The 13,926-nt window shown below is 35.2% G+C and overlaps 2 protein-coding genes across 2 annotated transcripts; one reads left to right on the top strand and one right to left on the bottom strand.

Moving 5' to 3' along the window:
• The first annotated feature begins 682 nt into the window (after positions 1-682).
• LOC18035217 (ras-related protein Rab7) lies at positions 683-3,586 on the top strand. The gene is made up of 7 exons (XM_006423183.2): positions 683-989; positions 1,293-1,319; positions 1,436-1,535; positions 1,892-2,038; positions 2,133-2,213; positions 2,362-2,507; positions 3,250-3,586. Exons 1-7 carry the CDS (start codon positions 937-939, stop codon positions 3,314-3,316), a joined length of 621 nt encoding a protein of 206 aa, XP_006423246.1. The 5' UTR covers positions 683-936; the 3' UTR covers positions 3,317-3,586.
• A 554-nt stretch (positions 3,587-4,140) lies between these two features.
• Positions 4,141-12,233, bottom strand: LOC18035386 (SWI/SNF complex subunit SWI3D). The gene is given in 9 exon segments (XM_006423182.2): positions 4,141-4,605; positions 5,692-6,117; positions 6,202-6,392; positions 6,838-7,550; positions 7,627-7,793; positions 8,584-9,249; positions 9,607-10,157; positions 11,630-11,729; positions 11,731-12,233. Coding segments are annotated over 8 exon segments (3,114 nt in total). The 5' UTR covers positions 12,094-12,233; the 3' UTR covers positions 4,141-4,605; positions 5,692-5,754.
• Between the last annotated feature and the right edge of the window lie 1,693 nt (positions 12,234-13,926).

Genomic DNA, 13,926 nt, shown 5'->3' with positions numbered 1-13,926 from the left:
AGAAACACGTGGTTTGCAAATGCAATTGACACTTGCATTGAAAACATTAGTATACATATAAATGGAAGCACCTCTGAAAGTAGTATGTGATTTAAAAAAAAATAGTATTAATATATTTTGACGGAAATGTAAACATTGATAAATTTAAGAAAAACAAAGTTTTAAAATAATTAAAATATAATCAATAGGAAAAAAATAAAATGTTTAAAAATTAGAAAACGACTATGAGAAATATATAATTTTTAACTCAGTTATAGGCAGAACGATTTTACCCATTCTAAGTTTAAATAGTCTCGTTATAAATTTTAAAATAATATATTATTTTGACAGGCTCTCTAAAAAGCTAGCATATGTAGTTACACGATTGAATGAATATTAGTAACAGTGTAATTATTCATTAACCCTATGTGTTGAGGCGGATTATCTCTTTGAGTCTTCACTTCACTTCACCCCAAAAATTGGGGCTCACCGGCGCGGGGCCCATCAGATACACATCGACGACCATCTTTATTTCAGAAAACATAAGACCTTAGGTGCCTAAAAGTAATTCCGCAAATCAATTAAAACTAGCCAATGATGCAATTAGTCATCGAGGATACAGCTGTCACGAAGACGATCCCCAGAAAATTAAAAAATAAATAAATAAAAAGAGAATAATTAGAGTCGAAGTCAAATTACAGGTCAGTCCAGCTTTGCCACGAGTGAGCGGCAAAAAGTTTTACTAGAAAGGTCCGAAGCAAACAACAGTCCAATTTTCGAAATACAAAATTAAATCCTATCTTAATAAAAACCTTTTACAATATTTAAAAAAAAAAAAAATTCCACCGGACGACACACGCAGAGCCTCAATAACAACTACGGAGCACATCAAAACGATCAACTGATTTGCGTTTGGAGGTAGATCGTTCGATCGATTGACCGATTTTCCCCAGAACGATGCCGTCTCGTAGAAGAACTCTCCTCAAGGTCATCATCCTCGGCGACAGCGGGTCAGTTGTTCAATTACATGACTTCGTTATTTATTTATCTAATTTTTAGTATTTTTCTACCTAGGTTTACCGTTTCCGTACAGATTAGTTTGATCCTTTTGGGATCTTAGTTGAACGATAGATGATCCGATGAATTATTTGAATTTTTTTAGCATAATTCGATATCTTCACGTTCTTGCAATTCTTTAGTTGTTAATACAAGGGATCTTTATTGTATAATTCGATTTAATTGAGGAGTTGGATTAGTTTGTTTGTTACAATTCGGTTACTTCGTGTTAATTCTTTTTGATCTCTGATGTGCAGGGTGGGCAAGACCTCTTTGATGAATCAGTATCCTTTCGAGTTCTTTTTATTTTTCTATTTGAAGTAATTGTGTTTACTTTAAGATTTATGGCAGATTGTTCTCTGTGTTTTGATGTTGTTTTGGCTTGACATTTAACTTAAAGATATGTAAACAAGAAGTTTAGCAATCAGTACAAGGCGACCATCGGAGCTGATTTCTTGACAAAGGAAGTGCAGTTTGAAGATAGGCTCTTCACCTTACAGGTGAGTGGCACCGTGATAGCACTGAGATGCTTGTTTTAATTATCTCAATTTCGATTTTTTTCTTCTTATTCAAATCTTGTAGATTGTTCATCTGTTTATGTCTTGGGAGTAGATTTTCTCCTTATATTGGTTTTATGAGCAGTTAAATGCTTTCATTGTCGCATTGTCAATACTTCTCTGTTATGATTGAACTGCATTTCTTCACTGAAAGTGTAATGATAGCTATCCTAAGAGTGGAGTGCCTACTATTATATTCAATTAGACAATTGATGTTATACTTATTTAGATGTAGGTGTAAATATCCGATTGGTCCTCTTTGTACAATTAGTGTTTTCAACATGCTTCTGTTTTCACAGATCTGGGATACAGCTGGTCAGGAAAGATTCCAAAGCCTGGGTGTTGCTTTCTACCGAGGTGCAGATTGCTGTGTACTTGTGTATGATGTAAATTCTATGAAGTCCTTTGACAACCTCAATAACTGGAGAGAAGAATTCCTCATTCAGGTATTGCTTTTATGCTTTTGTACTATTTACTGAAAAATGACATGAATAAAGTTTTGTTATTCTTTCAGTAATTGATATGACAAACCGCCTGCAGGCTAGCCCTTCGGATCCAGACAATTTCCCCTTTGTTGTTTTAGGAAATAAGATTGATGTAGATGGTGGAAACAGTAGGGTGGTATGTATATTCTGTGATGTTTTCTCATCGATCATTACTCTCTCACACACACACGGACACACAAACTCACACAGTACCCAATAAGAAAAAACAAGTTGACATTGTATTTGAGCTTGAAGCCAACATGCTGCTCAATTTAAACCCCCAGGTTTCGGAGAAGAAGGCTCGAGCATGGTGTGCTTCCAAAGGAAATATTCCTTACTTTGAGACCTCTGCAAAAGAAGGCATTAATGTGGAAGAAGCTTTCCAGTGCATAGCTAAAAATGCTTTGAAGAGTGGGGAGGAGGAAGAGATGTAAGTTGAAAAGATCAACTCTTTCTATTTACATACACAATTTTCAATTTTGTCCATTTATTGAATGGCTGAGGGATCATTGACATTGATTAGTTTGACGCACACCACGTCCTCTCATTTTAACGTTTGCCGCTTTCTCGTACAGTTAGGAATATTCTGACTCGTAGCACTCTCCCACACATTTTAATATTTGCCTCTTTCTCATACAGCTAGGAATAAGATACATTTGATTGTGCTTACTGATTTTTTTTTCTCTTGGCGTTGGGCAGCCCCAAAAGCCAAAATTACCCAAGATTTTTGTTGAATTCTGTGGTTTGCTACAAAGTGTTTTACATGAACTTGTAACTTAGTTGTATTGATGCATTTTAGTTTCTATGGTTTCTGTTAGTTTTATGGACACTATTCAGTTACTGTGGCTTCCCGTCATAAAATTTGAATAGCAAATTAAAGTTAATTTCTAGTGCTCCATAAAATTTTGTAGATTACTCCTGTGTGGTGCTTGTTTTTAATCAGTTTCAAATTGTGTATTTTCCCTCATCAAAAAAAAAAAAATTGTGTATTTTCCTGTTTATATATAATATGCATTGCACTTTGCGGATATTTGTGGATGGTAGTCTTGAAAATACTTTGATCCTTAGTTCAGTTCAAGCTACCGATGTTGTGTTTCACCTTTTGGATGAATTTGAAATTATACTGATTTTATTTGCCCTTGTGCTTGTTGGAAAATCTCTTTGCTCTGAAGATACTTGCCGGACACCATTGATGTTGGTAACAGCAGCCAGCCAAGGTCAAGTGGATGCGAGTGCTAAAGATATGGTCTAATTTTTTCAAGGAGCAATAAGCAGTATAACAAATGATTTGGCCTTTTTAACCATTTTTATGGGTATGTATAAGGTTACATTGTACATTAGTGTTTGTGTGAAACAAATTGGTTCATTCCTACTAGTTACCTTTAGTTGTCTGTGTTCTTCTGTGTAACTACTGCTTGAAGTGTTATGTTTCGTTCTTGCACTGGGCTATTTTCTTCCTCCTTTCTTGATGACCGGTCGTGATTTAATCTTAATGTTCTATTTATTTCATTTGGTTGTCAAGATACTGGACAATTTTATTCACCGGCAATTTATTTTGTTATTATTTTTCCTCCTGAAAGTTGAGCACAATGGTTTAGCTTTTGCAACTGAGGATTCTCTTTTTTTTTTTCAAAAAACAATTTAGTATTGGGCCTTAATAGACCATGCATAATGCAGCTGTTAGCATGGAGTCTTGAATCAATTTCGTTGACACAGATATGGGCAAGGACGATTAGGTGGCTTATTTCTTGGTGATGTGGGTTTTACCTGATGCTGTTATGTCCAAATATTTTGGCGTCATATGAGACTCAAGTCTTTTTCCATTTTCTGGAAACCTATAAATAAAGGGGTGAAAGGGAATCAAAATAATGTGATATACGTGTAATTTAACCTGCGCTCTTTGCATCAAATCCGTTCAAGGACGCACGCTTGAAATGTGGAAACTCATTTTTGTCATTTATGTGGTGTGAGCGCAGGGGTTAGAAGACTAGAACTGCTTGTAGGGATAATGTATGGTTCATAGCTTTGAATAGCCAGCAACAATGTCTAAAAGGTTTTATAAAGATCCGAATTCACGCTTTGAATAGCCAGCATCAAATCCACATTGATACGTTTACCTAGATGAAATTGCGGTAACCAGTTGGACATTGACGTAGATATCTACAACTCTTGGCAATCATGATAACTGCAGATAGATGGGATACAAAAAGATACATCTTTTTCACAAATTAACACAAATTAACTATGCCGCAGTACCTTGTACTAAGCCTCATGAAGATACAAACATCATCGAAATCCTTCCTACACCTAACAAGCTATTGTTTAACCGTCTCACGATTTCTATTTTCAACGGGGATGGTTTGACTGGGAAGATGCCAAATGAACTGCTCAGTTTATCCCAAGATGATGCAGAGATGAGATTGCTAGCTGAGTTGAGTACCCAACTAAAACTTCCGCTCTTGAAATTATGAGAAAATTTTGATCCTACTGGGTTAAACCAATGTGCAAGCTTGAATACCTTCCAATAACTGCACATGTTAGAGATTAACATTCATTTAACCGCAATAGTCAAAAAATCAAATTCAGTACAATTCTAAGACGCTGAAAATGTGCAAGACAATAGAAAAGAAAAAGAAAAAGCAACTAAAGTATCATCTGGAAGACGGGCTATGTCATGTGGATATATGATATTGCACCAGTAAATTAGGAGACTAGAGGAGCAGTTAAAACATGTACATTTAAAATGGACGTGACAGCAAAAGAATGGGCTCAAAAGCAAAAAGCAAAATATGTAAATACATTGCTGCTTTGCCAGTGTTGACATGAAAATTTTTAGTTTTGACCAACAGTCTGTTCTTCAAGACAATTAGGAAGTTGCACTTGTTGCTTCAGCTAATGCGTCCAAGAGATGTGTTAAAATAAAAAAATTTGAACAAGATACAAGATGATGTTTATCACTGAAACCTGATCTATTCTAGTTTAAAGGATATAATATATTTTAATTCTTTGAAAATCTAGTACTAGTGAAAAATATTTTTTGATAAGAGATACTATGCAATGCTGAATATAGACAATGAGAGCACAGGAAGCATCGAACAAAATCAATTCAGATGCCATGTTTTTTCACATGCCTCTGATCCTTCAGAATATCAGATCCTATGTCAATGCCAATTTGAAAGATTCTTCCATATAACCTTAAGACTTCTTAAATAGACAGTAGCAGTGTGTTGCACAAACCAGGGAAAATTCAATGACCAAGTATGCTATGTTTTCTACTTAGAAACTTTTCCAGTTTAAAATTTCCTGATCTGTCAAGTTTCATGGTAAAAGTCAATCTTGGTGATATGGATGAAGGAAAAGCAAGTGAAATTTCATGCTAAATACTAATGTGAACAAATAGAAAAAAAATAGAGTATTGCTGGGGATCCCAACATTTAAGTCTCACTTTGAGTCCAAACTAATGTGACGTTCGTCTATTGGATAGTTTAGTAGTTTTACATGCGTTATCCAATAGATAAGTGATACATAGGATTGGAATTCAAATTAGAACTCAATGTTAGGATCCATAGCATTATTGTGAAATAAATTACGTGGGGTAAAAAAAGAATACTCACTTGGTAAAAATAGTAGTAACATGTATTGCTGGATGGGAAGTCTATTCAGATTCTGATGAGAGATTACTTCATCCCAACTGAAGAAAGGTTGTCCTGGCTGGAAGGCCGAATTGAACTTCCCGCCGTTGTTGTGGATCCAAATGGGTTGGATGGGGTAGACGATTGAGGCACCATTGGTCTTGAAATTGGTGGCCTTGGGGAGGTCATGCTCATAGGAGGTCTTGCAACTGAGTTAGCAAAGGTCATTGGATTTCTATTGGCAGGCACTGATGGTTGCATAACTCTGGAGGGGCCAAGTCGAGCTTGAATTATAAGTGCTCGTTCCTGGTACAGCCTCTGTCTTGACCTCTCCAATTGCTCTCTTACCCTCATAGTCACATTATCCATCTCATTGAAGAAAGCTAGCTTGGCTTCCAACTTTTGCAACTGCAACAAAATTGGGCCTTCAATAAGTCTAATTCCTTAAGTCAACAGAAGAAATTAAGAAAGCCAACTTGGCTATAAGATTACCTGCTTCTCAATCAGTGATGTAGCAAGTTGTCGGATTTGATCCTCTTCCTGGCAAGCAAGAAGTTTTGCCTTCACTGCTGCTGCGGAAAGTGCTGTAACTGCTGCATGCTTCAATTTATCAATGTATTGGTCATTTTTCGTCTCTTTAGAGTCATGCTTCTCATCTTGGCCATCTCTATTTTGATCCTCAACTGTAAATAATGCAAAAACAAGAAGAGGCAGTCAGAAAATAGCATGCATCAAACAAACTGAAACTTAAAATAAAATCAAATTTTATTCATTTGTTTGTAACTGAAGCACAGACCATGATGAAAGAGCTTTCCTAATAGAATAACTAAATGTTCCTCTTACTAGTAACTTTTATCAAACATGACTTCACAGCTCAAGCAGATATGACATGCGTTCAAATTATTTTCAAAATAATTAAATCATTCTTAGAATACTTCTGAAATATGAATTTGCTTAAACCCATTCAAACACATTGCTCCTTCCTCAGTTTTACATTTCCTCAAATGTTCTTTTCTGATGTTGCCGCAAAATCATAATGAATATTGACAATAAAACAGGCTCCTTGTGCCTTCAATTTCTGAATATAATATGACAGGTTTAGAGACAGAAAGAGGAATGGAAGGAGACCTCTAGCTGTTTCAGTTCCAGTTATCGAGTCTGTCCATTGAGGTTCATTTATTTCTGAGGGCAGTGAAGCAGACACCATTTCTACATCCTTGGGTGCCTCCGTGGATTCGGAGGGCTTTTCTGTGGAACTCGTAATTTGTTTCTCAGGTTCATTATTCTCTGAGGGTTGAGGATCAGAAACCATATCCACATCCTTAGTTAATTTGGAAGGTGGAGATGGCTCTGCAACTGAATTTGATATAAATGGCTGATCAGGCTCATTCTTTCCTGAAGGAAGAGAATCAGACAACAGACTATTATCCTTTTCTACATCTACAGGTGGGGCAGGCTCTCCTGAACTCCCCTCTCCTGACTCCTTCTGAGAACTTTGCAGAACCTTGGATGGTAAATCATTTGATTCCTCCACAATACTTGGTTGATTGTCCTTTGGAGATTTTGGATTGCTTAGTTCATTCAAATCACCAGGTTCATCTTTCTCAGGAGTATCTTGGTTCGCTGGTCCTGTAGCACCATTTAATTTCTCTGAGGGTTTTTCATTCAAGGAAGCTGCGTGTCTCTTTTCTTCTGGAACAGAATCTTCAATTTTCTTGTCTCCATGATCATTTGACAAATCTCTTTCATCCAACACTGAGGCAGAGTTACACTCCTTGACGTTTATGTCTTCCAGGGTTTCATCTTTTTGAATATCTCGATCAGCCATTTCAGCAACAATACTGTGAACCTCTTACTGATGTCAGACATAAAATACATTCTGTCACAATATTAAAGATCCACAGAAAATCTACATACCTCTCAGAACGAGCCACTTCCTTCTTATCACCAGGTGGATCTTCCAAAATGAAGCAGTGCTTCGCAGCCAGCTGCATTGCAGGAGAATTGCCAGATATAGATTTCAAAGAACTACGAGCTGAAGCAGTAGTCAAATCAGGTCCCCCCAATAGTGCCAAGAATGCTGCCTGCAGAAGATAAGAACTTGTAAACTCGCATTTTTTTTTTTAAAGGAAAATGAGCACCTAAGATGTTTTAACTCCTGGCAAAAGTGAGGCAAAGGCAAGAGGTTTTATGCATTAAGGAGTATAATTCCCAATTAGCAGACGTCTTAAGTACTATGACAGCAGTTCTAAGATGTCATCTTATTCCAATTTGGTAAAATATATCCACCATCCATTTTTAATTGATTTACATTTTGGAAGGAGGTAAAGAGGTTGACACAGCAGAGAAATTCGATAAAATTATACATACACCTAAATAGCAGAAGATAAGAAGCCAAAGAAGGCACTTATCAAGAGGACATTGATGTTTGAGGTGTGGACCTAACAAAACGCATGCCCAATTAATGACCTAAGGTTCCAAAGAATCACCTTGCCAGAGGTAAGGCTTCTCAAAAGCACTAAAAAGTTTTACTCAAATATCCGGCAAGATGATGAACTTCTACACCATTTGCAAAAAACAGGTCCTCTGTGCCTCAGTTTCATAACTATATCAATGTTGAACATAACTCCTAGATCTGAATCTTAATTTGAAAGGAGATCAACCTTTTCATTTAGACAGTTTAAACATGTCCTTACAGTTTTTTCCTGGAAAGTACTAGCTCATGCTCATTACTTTTTTAAATAACATTTGTAAAACCTCAAATCTAAACCTAAGAGATTGGTAAATATTAATTTGTCTTTGGTTTTCCCTCGCTTCGTGATCAAAGAAAAAAACCGCTACTTTCTGCACAAATTATATAAAATCACAACTTACCAATGCCATTACAGGGTTTCCAACTTCAGCAAAGGATTGTGGGGTTTCGTGTGTTGGAACATAACCAACAGCTTCAAATGCTTCCCTAAGAGCCTTCAATGCAATGTTTTCACCAGTCTCCTGACCAACCTTCCCCTCACTGGTATCTTCTGATTTTAACATTTGCTCATCAACTTTAACGTCACTTTCATCTTTAGGCTTTGAAGTGTCTTCACATATTTTCAATTCACTAGCATCTTCTGGTTTTGAAGTTTCCATTGGAGAAGTCTGGGTCTGACCCTCAACAGCACCAGTCTTACTCTCTGATGCTTCAGCAACATCTTTAGATGCAGAAGTATCACCATTTGTTGGAGCATCATCTGTAGTTTCTTTCAAATTGCCATCTACATCATCATCACAATCAAGAAACATATCCTCAATTGGCATTTGAACAAAATGCAATATACATTGGGCTTTGGTTTTAGTGGCAACATGCTCAGCAATCTCATTCCAGTTTTCTTTATAAAGTTCCAATGCTTCAAGGAGGAGAAGGGTCTCCTGATCTGTCCACTTTCCACCACTTACACCAGCTGCTTCACCTGGTACCATGAGAATGAAATCCGACGATGACATGTCAGAGCCAAACTTTCCATTATTGAAGCAATCGGTACATAAATCAAAATCAGCCTGCGTAAGAACATAAACAGAAAATGAATTATAAAAAAACCAAAATGAAAAATCAACCAATAAATCATCCAAATTTGTTTCATCAAACATATGGTTTTTTCACCATGACATGACAAACATTCTAAAATAAGTCCACTGATTGAATGCCTTACTGTAGTTATTATTGGATTTAAGTATTTACACACCATGTGCTAAACAAATTCAGATCATGAAGCACAGCCCTCAAAGAAACTGATGATCAGACATCAGAATTCTTGATTTCCACTATGGGCATACCCACTCATTTATTTAAAATAATGATAATAATTTCCTCCATATATGGAGACTCGATAATCAAATAATAAGAATCAACCAAACCTGCTTTTGACAATGGTAGCGTTTGCGAGAGCAATCAGCCGAGCAAGAATTGCAATGGTACTCAACAGCTGGTCCCTCTAATTTCGCCAACTCTTCAGCAATTGCAGACTCTGGAAACAACCCAGATGGCACAGCAGGAAATGTTATGCTAGGCATTGGAGCAACAGGAGGACCTGCTTTAATTTCTTCAAAGCGATACAATTTTTCAAGCAAGGAACCCTTTTTTGCTGCTGCATCACTATCAGCATCGGTCATCCTGTCACCATCAGAATTTGCCACACTGGATTCTACATGTGGGAATGGATGGAAATTAATCAAACCCCAATAGTCCAAGAACTCCATCACCTCCTGCCTAGCATCCAAGGATCCAACTTCAAGTTCTGACAAATCTTTCAATTCGATCTGAGTGATTGGATTTGAATGAAATTTCTTCATAATCCAATTGCGTATCTCCATATAGATATCAGGAGTTCGGTCCTGAGACTTCCCATTGAAAAATGCAGGCAATGCTTGCTCCTCGAGGGGGTGAATTTTTGTCCAAGAAAACCAACCTATGTAAAGAAAGAGGGAGATAATATCAAATCGAAAAGCAAGAGGTTTCATTGCCGCACACACTCACAAACAAGAGAATCCAAATCTTTTTTTTTTTTTTTCTCATGCTTCAAGTAACCAAGGGACAAGAAGCTTCAATTAGGCATTCTATCAAAAACTAATTTGCATCCAATTATAAAAACTTGACATTCTGTCCTGCCAAGTAATGGTAAGCGGACAAAACAAAGGTGCAGTAGGAAATGGGGTTTGCGGAATGAAGAAAAGCATTTTATATGACTAGGGAAAGAAAAAGTGTTAAGCCTAACCAGCTATAAAGCAATCTGGCTTCAGTAGATATTAGATTGCGCAACTGCCAAAAATTCAAATTTTCATTTTTATTTGGCCATATCCTCACTTTGATAAATCAACTCAAGAGCCATTAATCCAATCTATTGGAATTTTCTTTTCCTATCTTCAGAAATGGAATGAAAACAGTAAAAATTTGGGTTTCAGAAATGGAATTTTCTTTTCCTACCTTCAGAAATGGAATGAAAACAGATAAAATTTGGGTTTCATGAAAGGGAAGGGGGAAAAAAATAGAGATATCCTCCCTACAAAATTTAACTAGCCACAAAACAATCTACTTCAAGTGAGGAACCAAGACAACAGAAATTTTAAGATTTCTGATCCAACCTCCCTACACTACACATACAAATTAACCTCACTAAGTTGATAAAGTTAAAAAAAAAAATCAAATTTCAACTCTGTTTCTTTCCCCCCACACACGCGCATATATATATATATATATAGACACCTAACTAAGTTCACAAAATAACAAAAAATTAAAAGTTCAACTTTGTTCCTTTCCCCACATGTACTTATAAAATAAAATAAATCTAACTAAGTTGACAAAATAACAAAATTCAAAACTTCAACTTCTTTCCTTTCCTTCACCCTTTCTTCCCAGCAATCCGAACATAAATCCACATCCTTATTAAATATACCAAAGAAATGATTTCCATAACAGCAATTACAACAGGAAGAAATAAACTAAAACTAAACTCCAATAAAGTACTAACACGAACTCAATGCACAACAAATTTAGCCTAATTGAACTACAGAAGCATCGCACGTCTGCAATTTCCACTTGATTCTTCTCCTCACATATTCTCCAAGCAACCAAAGAAAAAAATAAAAGCTTCCTTACAAAATCAGAAGTCTTAATTTGCACAGCAGGAGCTCTTAAATAGAAACCTCATATTTCTAAATTTCTAAAAAGCAATAAATTTATGTAAGGTAAGTTACCAAACGAAAGTATACCGGCAAAAAACTTGTAATTTTCAACTTCCATTACTCCTATGAATACATGTCAGCAAGAAAACCCAAAAAAAAAAAAAAAAATCAAATTTAGTTCAACACACACAAAGATAAGGATTTATTAAAAAGAAAAAATCTTTTTTTTGGTTTAAAAAAAGAAGAAAGAAAAACTCACCACAATGTGTAGGCACAACATGAACATTACTATCACGAGATCTAATCGCCTCAAAATCCGCTTCTATTTTCGCCTCCAATGCTGCCCACTCCACTCGCTTTGTTTAGCTCCTCAATCGCCTCAAACTTCGCGTCATCACGCGCCGCCTCCAGCTTCCCGCCAGCCGAACCCGGAGCTCCACCAAACGCCGCGGCGGCGGCCAGAGTGGTGGGGCCCTGGCGAGCCCTCGTCAACGGCCCGTTATGGTTGTAGATCGGAGTGTGAGCAACTAAATTCTTCTCGCGAGTCATGCGTTTCGACGGCGTGGATGAAGCGTTAGTCGCTGAGAGCGCCGAGGCTTTCCTTTTGTGCGCTCCGGCTCGGCGCCGAGACGAAGCCGGCTCGGATGCCGCTGACTCGGCTCCAGCTGCGGCCGAGCTCGTAGCCGCCGGTTGCGCTCCGGCTTCCCGGCGTTTCTCTTCCATTAGAATGATTTGGTTCAGTTTCGAGTTTCGAAGCTCTTGGGTTCAGTCTATGTTTTGCGTATGCATTCCTGGTGAATCTGAACGCACAACAACTATTAATCTGAATGATATTGGCAGGGACAAAAGTAATGCTTCCACGAGTTTAGATAATAACATCTGAGTCACTGATTTATAAAGAATTTGTAATAAGATACAGAGAGTATACATTTATGCAAATTGGTCACATATGTTATTCCTATAGCATTACGTTAGTATTCAATTAACAAAAGAGTTATGTTTTGTTTACAAACTATGATATTATATAGTTGACACATATTACATATAACTTCTATGAATTAATAACATTTGGGACTACATAAATTTTATTAATTAAAAGAATTATTATTTAAATAATAAATTAATAATTTATTAATTTCTAGAGTGCATTTATAGTTCAATAAACGTACATTTAATTAACTAAAATTTCGTTATATTTTACTAATCTAATTTATTGAATATGAATTAATATACTAAATAGATATTAGATAAACCAAAACAATAACTGTATTGTATTTATCTACTTAATTACCTCTTGGATTATCATAATAAAAATGATGTAAGTTGAGAGATTTTAAGTTTAGAAGAAATTAAACCACTACTGACATCACTTAAAATCATGTCGATGATAAAAGTTGAGAATGATACAATTGCTTTGGAGCCAGTTATGTGTACGAAAGCACTTCATAATTTTTTTTTATTATAATTCAAGAATTCAATCCCAAAACTTTTAGATGTAATAAGAAAAATTAGATACGAGATTCAAATAGATTTATATTTCAAGGAAAAGAAGTAATAAGGGAAAAAGATAATAATGGACTCACATTTTAATAAATAAAAAATTATTGTCAATTATATTTATAATTTTAAAAAATTATTAATTTTGATATGAATGGAGCCACATAGTTATATAAGGGTTTTCATAAAAAATATCATCTTATTAATTTATTGCAATTATTAATTTAACCTATTGGCCTAAGTCATGACCATAAAAAATTATTACACAGTAGAGATTATTAATCTATTGAATATTCAGTTATAAAGATTATACTGTATTTATTATATTTTGGTCATTTGAAAATGTGAGACATATGGCAACTATATAACATTGTAATGTGAGTTTGTAAATTCTTTTTCACTCAAACCTCTTGTTTTTGCAATGCAATTCTAATTTATGTCACCCACTACTGTTTTGTACATTGGTTAGTATACATCATATATATTATTAATAAATTCATAATTTCCCCCGAATTCGGCTTAAAGTATATGGGGTCTTAGGCGAATTTTTTTTTTGTAAGGCCATATTTTATTTTGTAATTTCAATACTCAAAGAAATATAAAAAGACTCAAAAGTTCATTCTATCTTTAATTCTTAAATTTTAACAGTAATAAAAAAATAACTTAAAAAATCTTTTTAAAAAAACCTAAAAAATTAGTCAAAAAGATTTGTTTTTTTTACTTCCATCAGAACTCTTAAAAAAGCAAACAAACAAATAAATAAAAACAATATTATTTTCAAATAAAATATTTAGAATGACAGAACATAGCTAGAAAGTCGAGATCATAAATTGATTATCAGATAATAGATATGGTCTTCATACTTCAAGAAACTAATTTTTCTTTTTTAAATTAACCAATAAATATAATAATTTTCTTCATAAAGAAATGAGGAACAAATTTTTTTTATCTATTGATTTTTTATATTATAAGGTTCTAATAGAAACTAAAGGAATAATAAAAGTCAAAGATTTCAATGTTAAATAATCAAGTTTTTTTTAGGAAAATGAAAAGGTAAAG

Source organism: Citrus clementina, unplaced genomic scaffold, assembly GCF_000493195.1.
Source record: "Citrus clementina cultivar Clemenules unplaced genomic scaffold, Citrus_clementina_v1.0 scaffold_8, whole genome shotgun sequence".
NCBI classification, from domain to species: domain Eukaryota; kingdom Viridiplantae; phylum Streptophyta; class Magnoliopsida; order Sapindales; family Rutaceae; genus Citrus; species Citrus x clementina.
Note: the sequence above shows the minus strand (reverse complement) of the source record. Positions and strands in the feature narration are given on the sequence as shown.

Excerpts from the sequence above, each read along its gene's own strand:
- LOC18035217 (XM_006423183.2), top strand. The coding sequence starts at position 937 with ATGCCGTCTCGTAGAAGAACTCTCCTCAAGGTCATCATCCTCGGCGAC. Across the intron at positions 1,536-1,891 it reads ATAGGCTCTTCACCTTACAG|ATCTGGGATACAGCTGGTCA; the intron begins GTGAGTGGCACC and ends CTGTTTTCACAG. Across the intron at positions 2,508-3,249 it reads AGTGGGGAGGAGGAAGAGAT|ATACTTGCCGGACACCATTG; the intron begins GTAAGTTGAAAA and ends TTTGCTCTGAAG.